Here is a 10437-nt window from a genome sequence, read left to right on the forward strand (position 1 = left end):
CTTCTATCATCTAAATTCTTTCAACTATTTTCTTGGAGGACTAGTCTTCCACGAGGGAATTTTTTAGTCTTGATTCATGTAATTTTTAATTTGTAAGATTTTAATTATGTATTTTTTTATTTTCTAGGATTTTAATTATGTATTTTTATTGTTTAGGATTTTAATTATGTAATTTTTATTTTTTAAGGTTTTAATTATGTAATTTTTATTTTTTAATGTAGGAATGTTTTTAGTAATTGAAGTATTTAAATTGAATAATAGAATTGTGAGACCCTTGAGTTTGTCCTTAGTTAAGAGCATGGATGTGTGTATTGTGCTCTTAGTTAAAAGGACAAGGAATAAAGGTGAGTTCGGGCCCACTTCCGTACTCTTAACTAAGAGCACGGATGGGGATGCTCTACCTATCTCTAAATATTTTTTTCATTTTATTATTTCTATTTGAGAATAAAATCTGCAAAATTTGTAGCCCCCTCTCATTCAATTCTTATAAATCACAGCAAAATAGAAATTGTCAGAGTTTTGAGTCGGGTAATCCACAAAAACTTCCAAAATTGTCGGTCAATTTTATGTTTAAAGTCACTTCAATAGCAAGTGAACATCAAATAACTCTAGAAAAATATTTGTGCAACAAAAAAAATACTCCGTAGAACAATGGCAGCGATGGAGGCCTAAAATAGAATTAGGAGGTTTGACTTTCATTTTCCACCGAGTGAGGTCATGTAACGACGGATCTAGGAACTGAAACGCATGGAGTCGAATATAATATAAAATAATAATATAGATTATTAATTAATTATTTAATAAATAAATTAAAATCTAAATAGTTTATTTTCTATTATAAATAAGTAGTGTTTATTTTTAAGTTGTATTTAAATATTTTTTAAAAATAATCACTTTAATGTTTATCAATAATTTAGAACAATATTTAAGTTATAATTATGTTTTATTTAATCAATAACTATTTTAATAGTAGGCCCAATATTTAGCCCATTTTATCAACGAATTACTGTCTTCTTCCCAGTAGATCTGAAACTCTGACTCTGCCCTCTCCATTTCTCTCAACTACTCTTCCCACGAATCACGAAATTCTCTATCTTTTTCTTTTATTTCCGGCGAAGGCTGAAGGATTGTGATTGAGATCTGCTGCTCGGAGTCAAGGTGGAGCTACGCGGGATCGAAGGTGGAGCATTAGGGGATTTCGGAACTCCGTGAATGGAGTTTCCGGCAGTGCTCGTCAGACGACGGTGGGGTCGGTCGACCCCATTCGACCTCATTGGCCTTGCGGGGTTACGCCTGGAATTTCACTGAAGTTTCTTACGAAGATGGAAAATTAAAGCTCCCTATGCCACATGATGACATGAGAGGTTGAAATGAGTTATCTATGTGTGATAGAATTGGGAAGAAAGGAGAAAAAGAAAAATCTGACATGGAGGTCGTCTTATCAGCAAATGTATATACGACGGATCATGAGTATTAGATACAAAGATTTAATTTGATAAGATATTTCAATATTATAATTAAACTATTTTTAAAAATATAATAAAAGGGTAATTTAGTATTCCATCCGTCCACGATTAAGAGTCTCATTTCTAAATGGCGCAAGTTTTAAGGAATGTTAAGAAAAGTGGTGGAAGAAAGTTAGTGGAATAGGAGTTTCATTGTATATATTAGTTTTAAATGATATGTGGGGTCTCTTTACCATTGGTGGTAATTATGAACCGGGACTCTTATTCGTAGACGGACCAAAATAGAAAAACGAGACTTTTATTTGTGGACGGAGGGAGTAATAAATAATTGTAATTAGTACTAAAACCGGTTTAAATAAACCGATTTGGTCCGATTAAAAAATTAGGGGTACTATGTACGCATAAATTATGTACGAATATCTTTTCCCTTTTGGTTAGGGCATCCACAATGGGGCGGAGGATGCGATGCCCTAAGCCCCGCCCTATGCGCTGCCACATCAGCAATTTATCCTACGCCCCTTCCACCTGCAATGGGGCGGACTATAGCCCGCCCTAAGCATTTTATCTATTATTTGAATATTTAAATACTTCAAAATTTGAAAAAAAAAAACTTCATTTCATTAAAATTAAAACATTACAATGCGAAATAAAAAAACTACAAATTCTCAACGACGGTTGCGGTTCCAAACTTCTTCAATCATGTCGTTCATGAGCTGAGTATGGTCTTGTTGGTTGTGCATTGAGGTCTGTCTCTGTAGTACCTCACCGAAGCCCCGGTAATCCTCGAGTGACAGGCGGGGTCGCCGTGCTGGAGCTAGATCCGGCTTCATCATCCACCCAATCGGTGACATGTCTAACTTCTTCTTCGACTATCATGTTATGCATGATGATGCACGCATACATGACGTCGGCGATGACTTCCTTGAACCAGACTCGCGCCGGACCTTTCACGATTGCCCACCGCGATTGGAGCACCCCAAAAGCCCGCTCCATATCCATCCGCGCAGACTCCTGCTTTGCCGCAAACAAGACTCTCCTATCACCAATTGGGCAGCTGATCGTTTTCAAAAAAACAGGTCACCTTGGGTATATGCCATCGGCCAAGTACGTTCGTGAGTTACGTTGTGTTCGCGCGGGACATACGTCCGACGTCGTATCGGCCGAGGGACCCGCGCCACCGTCGCCTCCGCCTCTCGCATTTGTGCCAAACACTCCGCCGCGGCTTCATTAATGGCATTGAACAAGGCTTGAGTCAAGGCCCGTCTGCAGCCATCCGATGTACTCAAATCGTAGTCACCGAGATTCATTTTTGAAAAGATGAGAGAGAATAATTGAAGAGATGTGAAATAGTAGTGTGTGAAATAGTAGAGAATTGTGGTGTTTAAATAAGAAAAAATTTGGAAGAAAAAAAAAAAAAAAAACGCGTTCGCATCTTCCGCGATGCCACAGTGGCAGGCGATGCGACGGACGATGATCATCGTCCGCGCTTTGTCTGCAGACGATTGATCGGGCGCGACGATGGTTAAGCCATCGCCCGCCCCATTGTGGATGCTCTTAATGGTAACTCACTAAGTAATTTATTTGGATAAAAGAAACATGCTTTTATATAACAGGCAACCAAAATTTGTGTATGAAATCGAATATTATCAAAACTATATCACATACCTTTAATGTCCGATAATAGATATTGCCTGAAAAAAATGTCATTAATATATTTATTAGTGCAATAAAATCTAATGTAATCAAATTTAATTGATTGTCAAAGTTAATTGATAATGCATTTCTGTTAATACAGAACTCCTCCATATCAACATTCAGAAATTAAATTAAACACACCAAAATTAATCCTTACCTCTCAATTATAGCCTTGTGTTTGGTTTTACTCAGATAAGATATAATTTAGGATTATATTGTGAGATTATTTAATAAAAGAGAGTTGACTATAACTAATTATCACATGATTATTTATCTAGAATGAAATTACGATATTCAATCTAATGAATTAAATATAATATCAATTTAATTATGACATATAATCATGAATTAAATATAATATCAATTTAATTATGACATATAATCATGGAAACAAAATACATTGACAGTTTAATCATAGGCTCATAGAATTAATTCGAAATGGCGGAGATAAATTTTAGTTGGGCTTTAGTGGGTACGTTAATTGTGATTCAAGCTAAATTTTAAATTGAACTGTATCAAAAATAATTTACACTAGGGTTCGATTAATGTATGAAATGATCAGTACAATAAATTATATTACGATAAATATAATTTTGTTCATCAGAACATTTATTTTAATTTAAAAGAGTATTAATTTTTATTTGTAAAATAGTACTCCATCTTGTTCACATGTTACTTGCACTATTCTATTTCGTTCATTTCAAATTACTTACACTATTTATACTTTAAGTAAAAATTAGAGTAGATTTAATTAATATATTTATGTTAGTTAAGTCTTCATTTATTTAATGATCCTCATTATATTTAAAATATTAATTTAATTACATTAAAAATCAATCCCAAATTTATAATTTTCGGTGAATATTTCGAAATAATTGACAATATATTTTTTGATAATTCAATAAATCATGGAATAGAGAAATATAAGTCTTAAATAAGTGTGTGAAAATATATGTGAACAAAGAATTGAGTTTTAAAGAGTTTTAGTGAAAAAAAGTCATCGATTAGAGTTTTTCGATGAATTCTTGAGGAATAATTAGAAGGGATATTGGCATCTAATATCACGAAACTTTCAAAAAGTTAGATTTTTCCCACGAACTTTAAAATTGGCAAATAATATCACGAACTTTACCCCTTGTTTGTTTTTTCCCACGAATGAAAAAATTCATGTTATTTTAATACATTGAAGAACAATTTTGGAGGGTGTGCTTCAAGAAAAATTATCTTCAAAGATTGAAAAACTTGAAGCTCTCAAAATTGTTGTTAAGAAATTACGAAAAAAAATCTGTTTATTTGAAGAATTTTTTCATTCGTGGGAAAAAACAAACCCGGGATAAAGTTCGTGATATTATTTGCCAATTTTAAAGTTCGTGGGAAAAATCCAACTTTTTGAAAGTTTCGTGATATTAGATGCCAATATCCCTAATTAGAAATATCCCTCAAGTAATAATTTATATGGAATCTAGAAGCTAAAATAAGTATAATGTAAGCTTGAATTAAAAATTATAGTAAGTGAAGGAATTTTAGAAATCAAAGACAAGTTTTTGATAAATTGGACGTTTAATCGATTAAATTATGCTTTGATTCTAAATTATTACTAAACTAGAATTTAGTTGCAATAAGATGGTATCTATAAATCATAAATGTTGAATCGTATGATATGAAAATAAATTAGCACAAGAAAATGAATTTAGTTAGAAAAATTAAATAGAATAAATTAGTAGATAAATATGAAAACTTCTAGAATCTTTCCACCTCACTGTAACACTTGTCCAACACTTCTTCTTCCTCATATTTTGATAGCTAAAGTCGTGGCCTCCATAGAGGAAGAGAACGGTGGGTTCTTAAGCTCTTCCTTCCTCTCGATTTCTCATGGTATCGTCATTCTAATCGCGTAAAGTCTAATAAATCAAGTAAGTTTTACCTATCCATACTATTTTTATAGCTTGAAAATTGATACATATATATTGTGTTATGATATCAGAAAAATTAGGCCTCTTGGGGTTGGAATGATTAAACCATTTAAATTTCGATATGTTGGTGTTTACGCGACCGTGGGCCTTCGTTCACTATGGTTTGATGTTTGAATTAGAAGTGGGATCACATGGTCATTGATGTGGATGAAAATTGAACGTGTGGGTGTGGCTGAATTGGTGAATTTTGAGGTGAAATAGTTGGTTTTGGCTTGAATTGGTTTTTAAAATACATTATTTGATGAGTTTTGAACGCTAGACCAAATCGAAATCGAAACTAATTGTGAGTTTCCTTTACAATTGAAATTCTGACTTCATAAGATCTTCTATTTGTGGATTTTTGTTGGTTAATTTGATAACGAATATGGAATCTCTGTTGAAAATTAGGGATAACACGAATTTAACGGATTTTCCGACATCGAAAACCTAGTAGGGATTTATCTTAAAAATACCAATGTTAAGTTTATTTACTTGTGTTATAATGGAGATAATTAGGAATGGATAGTCTTGGTGTTACAAGTTATGCTATTGGAATTATTTTTTTATAGTGTGAATTTTGAGAAATCTAGTTAATATGTCTATGGTATAAGTTATATACTAGAATTTGTAACATCTTCTATTTGACGGTAAGGGATGTTACATACAATCTTAAATAAAAAGTGCGACTAATATGGGACGGAGGACGGAGGGAATAGTATCTTTTTATTTATCACAATAACAATTACTACTTTTTTACTATGTAAAATAGAAAATGCCAATAACAGTTTTTTTTCAAAAATGAAAGTGCATTCAGGGTACTATGTAAGCAAATTAGTAATGTCAATAACATTTACTAGTTTTTTAAAATGGAAGTGCATTGATATAGAGAATAATTAATTTACCAAGTTACGTATACATCCTAAAAACGACATTTGACAAGTTGACTTTAGACCAAATTTTCTTGTCCTTAGAACCGAGAATAATTAATTTCCTTTTTCATATAATTACGAATAACTTTTATTGCAATAGTTGACCTAATTTCTTTACATGTAAAGAAGAAGGCGAAAAGTAATAAATACAGTGCAATGAATATCAACAATATATTAGTGAAATAATAAATGTAGATAGATCAAGACAAATGAATCTCAACAATATATTAGAGTGAAATAATAAATGTGGATAGATCGAGATAAATAATTTAAGGTATAAAAGACTGAAAAGATGCAAATAAGAAGTTTTAAAATAATTTTCTGAAAAAAAGTTATAAAATAATAGCATAAAAATACTTAAAGAAGATTACGTTCGTCGAAGTCTACTATGTCCTTATGAGGTATTAACTTTTAAGAGGTATTAACTTTTATTAACTTTTAAGAGGTATTAATAAATGGTATACAACTCATTATTCAAATCCTTATGCATAAAAATACAATTAAACTCTTATATATACAACTACAGGGTAATATTTCCATGCACTTATTAGTAGAGAGATAGTTGATTGTATTAATAGAGAGACCATAATTGGAGTAATTACGAAGTGAGAAAAGACAATTTTTTATATTAGTAGTAATGTTATTTTTTTCAAAAAAGTAGAATTATGATATTTTTGTTAGAATATACTACTAAAAAAAAAGTAAGAAATCTTTCATTGGATGGAGAGAATATTATAAATTCGGATTTTGATTGATGGAGAGAATAATAGTAAGCAATTTATTTGGAAAATCGATCAGGTTTTACTATAACAGGCAAACAAAATTTATGAATGAAATCGAATGCCAAACTTTAGCATACACCTTTATTGCACGATAATGGATATCACCTTAAAAAATATCACTAATTATATACAATCTGATTGATGGAGTGAAATTTTACTCCTGTGAAACCCAAAAATCGAAGTCTTGTTTATTATACATGAATATAATTATTTTAATAATAGTGTCTTTAATTTGAATTTAATTATACAGCAAAAATGAAATTCGACAAGTTAATATAATAAAATAAAAATAAATGCGTATTACGTTATAGGTGACGCATGTAATTGATAATCAAAGAAGATCATCTCTCTATAAATACAGCACTCCTCCATCAACATAAAGAAATTAAACACAACAAAAATGAGTCTTCACCTCTCCACAATCCTCGCCTCATATCTACTCCTGCTCTCAATCTCCACCGCCGCAGAAATCCAAGATTCCTTCCCAAAATGCGTAGCCAAACACGCCGTTAAATGTCCTCCACCAAAATCCACATTCATCTCCCCTTCCCAAACCTCACTCTTCACCTCCATTTTGAACTCCACGGCCCAAAACCTCCGATGTCTGCTCCCCTCCAACCCCAAGCCCATCCTCATCTTCACGCCCTTAACCGAATCCCACGTCCAAGCCGCCGTCGTCTGCGCCAAGGCCCTCGGCGTCCACCTCCGCCTGAGGAGCGGCGGCCACGACTACCAAGGCATATCCTACACATCGGATTTCAAACCGGCGCCGCCGTTCATCCTCCTCGACCTCGGAAAGCTCCGCGCCGTCGACATCGACATCGGCTCCGAGATGGCGTGGGCGCAGGCCGGCGCCACGATCGGCGAGCTATACTACCGGATATCGGAGAAGAGCAAGACGCACGGCTTCGCCGCCGGCCTCTGCACCAGCCTCGGCGTCGGCGGCCACATCACCGGCGGCGCGTACGGCCCGATGATGAGGAAGTACGGCCTCGGCGCTGACAACGTGGTCGATGCGAGAATAGTCGACGCCAACGGAAACATCCTCGACAGGAAATCCATGGGGGAGGACGCGTTTTGGGCGATCCGAGGCGGCGGCGGAGGCAGCTTCGGCGTTATATTAGCATGGAAGGTCCGGCTCCAAAAAGTTCCGCCAACAGTAACGGTTTTCACCGCAGCGCGAACGCTAGAGCAAGGCGCCACAAAGACGCTATACAAATGGCAGCGCATCGCCGACAAAATCGACGAGAATTTATTCATGAGAGTCCTGATCAGACCGGCGCCCGCGGCCGCTGGGAAGAAGAGGACGATAGTGACAGCGTACAACGGGGTGTATCTCGGCAGCGCGGAGTCGCTTCTCCAAATCGTGAAATCCGAGTTTCCGGAGCTCGGGATGGCGCGGAACGAGACGGCGGAGATGAGCTGGATAGAGTCGGTGGTGTACATGGGGAGCTTCCCGGCGGGGACGGCGCCGGAGACGCTTCTCTCGGGGAAAGCGGCGTTCGTAAACCATTTCAAGGGGAAGTCGGACTTCGTGAAGGAGGCGGTGACGGAGGAGGGGCTGGAGGGGCTGTGGAAGGTGATGCTGGAGGAGGAGTCGCCGCTGGTGATATGGAATCCGTTTGGCGGAGAGATGAGCCGGATTCCGGAAGAGGAGATTGCGTTCCCGCACAGGAAGGGGGTGGTGTTCATGGCGCAGTATTTGACGTCGTGGAAGAGCGATGAGGAAGAGGAGGGGAAGAGGTACGAGTGGATGAACAAGCTGTACGACTACATGGCGCAGTACGCCTCTAAGAATCCGAGGGAGGCCTATGTTAATTACAGAGACGATGAGATCGGGATGAACAGCATTAACCGCAGTTCCGTTGATGCAGCGAAATGGGGGAGGAAGTATTATAAGTGCAATTTTGAGAGATTGGTGCGGGTTAAGGCCAAAGTGGATCCACATGATTTTTTCTGGCATGAACAGAGCATTCCTACCTCCCTGCCCAAATACTACTAATTTGATCTTACTGCATCATTTACTTAAACAAATAAATAATGATATTGTGCCTTATCAGTTTAGTTTGATGATACTCCCAACATTGAAATTAAAGAGTTTCGTCTTCGACTCTTCGTGATGTGATAGTAGTACCAAATTGTCAATTTTTGTGCACTGAATTAATATGGACTCTAGTTCAATGAAGGACTAAATTTGAAATTTTTTACAAATTAATATGATTAAAATTTCTGTTCACTGAATATGGAGTATTATATTGTCAATATAATTAAAATTGATTAAAATTTTTATAACATCGACGTAATTTTTTGTGCACTGAATATGGACGCACCCGATATGTGTATCCACTTTAAAGTTGGTGTATCATTTCTGTATTGGTTCATGCGCTTTTCCTAATTTCATGAACATCATAAACTCAAGGATATGATATTATGATGGTTATGCTCTTATATGATCTTTTTTCTGTAGTTATGGTTCAAAAATCAGATATCATGTAATGGTACCTTTGGCGAGCTATATTAAATCCTCACCTCTAATTTATTTCTTTGATAATATACATACGTTTTAATCAGCATTTATATTAAAAAAAACAACAACAGTGAACTATAAAAATAGTCCCTGGACTATGCGTTTATCTCGCCAATGAATCCTGGACTTTAAAAATATCCCCAGACAACCCTGGACTATGCGTTTATCTCGAAAATGGTCATTTTCACTGTTTCGTGACGAAAATACCCTTTTAGGGGGTTTTGGAGGGTTTGGGCAATTTGGTCTTTTTACATTTTAAATCTGATATTATTTCAGTTATGTACTAAATCTGATATTATTTCAAAATTATCATTCTTCTTCCCTTTTGTCATCCTTCACTTTGTTTTTTTATTTCAATATTAGATTTAATTTTATAAAATTAAATTTTAAATTGCGATTTTTAAATATCAATAATATTTTTAATTATTAAAATTACTATTAAATACTACCTCCGTCCCCCAAAATTTGCTACACTTTGACCCGACACGGATTTTAAGAAATGTAATGAAAAGTGAGTTGAAAAAGTTGGTGGGATGTGGGTCCTACTTTTAAAATATTAGTTTTATAATAAAATGTGAGTAGGAATGAGTTAGTGGAATATGGGGTCCACTACCAAAAATGGTAAAAGTGAAGTGTATCAAATTTTAAGGGACGGACCGAAATAGTAAATTGTATCAAATTTTCAGGGACGGAGGTAGTAACAAATTAATAGTTTTAATCAATATTTCATAGTGTCTAATATTTAATCAATAAGGTACGACTACACCTTAGATTTAATCAATATTTAATAGTTTTAATCATAAATAGATCATATAGCACGATTTATTCCGAAATAAATATGCATCTGATGTATAGGAGAATCTGACTAAAAATATTATGAAGTTGACTAAATCGTGTTATATGATCTATTTATGATTAAAACTATTAAATATTGATTAAAACTAAGGCGTCCTCGTACCTTATTGATTAAATATTAGACACTATCAAATATTGATTAAAACTATTAATTTTTTATTTAATAGTAATTTTAATAATTTTAAAAATTTATTGATATTTAAAAATTGAATTTTAAAATTGAATTTTATA

General features: G+C 34.8%; 1 protein-coding gene across 2 annotated transcripts; it reads left to right on the forward strand.

Annotated features, from left to right (window-relative positions):
* The first annotated feature begins 4934 nt into the window (after window positions 1–4934).
* Window positions 4935–8984, forward strand: LOC125187784 (berberine bridge enzyme-like 15). 2 transcript variants are annotated; one of them, XR_007170667.1, is made up of 2 exons: window positions 4935–5074; window positions 5146–5440. XR_007170667.1 is itself a non-coding variant. In XM_048084417.1 (2 exons), exon 2 carries the CDS (start codon window positions 7225–7227, stop codon window positions 8824–8826), a length of 1602 nt encoding a protein of 533 aa, XP_047940374.1. In that variant the 5' UTR covers window positions 4939–5074; window positions 7136–7224; the 3' UTR covers window positions 8827–8984. The 2 variants fall into 2 exon arrangements, 1 of the variants encoding a protein (XP_047940374.1); XM_048084417.1 differs by lacking the exon at window positions 5146–5440 and adding an exon at window positions 7136–8984 and having other exon boundaries at window positions 4939–5074.
* Window positions 8985–10437: the final 1453 nt, after the last annotated feature.

This window comes from Salvia hispanica, chromosome 5, assembly GCF_023119035.1.
Source record: "Salvia hispanica cultivar TCC Black 2014 chromosome 5, UniMelb_Shisp_WGS_1.0, whole genome shotgun sequence".
In the NCBI taxonomy this organism is placed as follows: Eukaryota; Viridiplantae; Streptophyta; class Magnoliopsida; order Lamiales; family Lamiaceae; genus Salvia; species Salvia hispanica.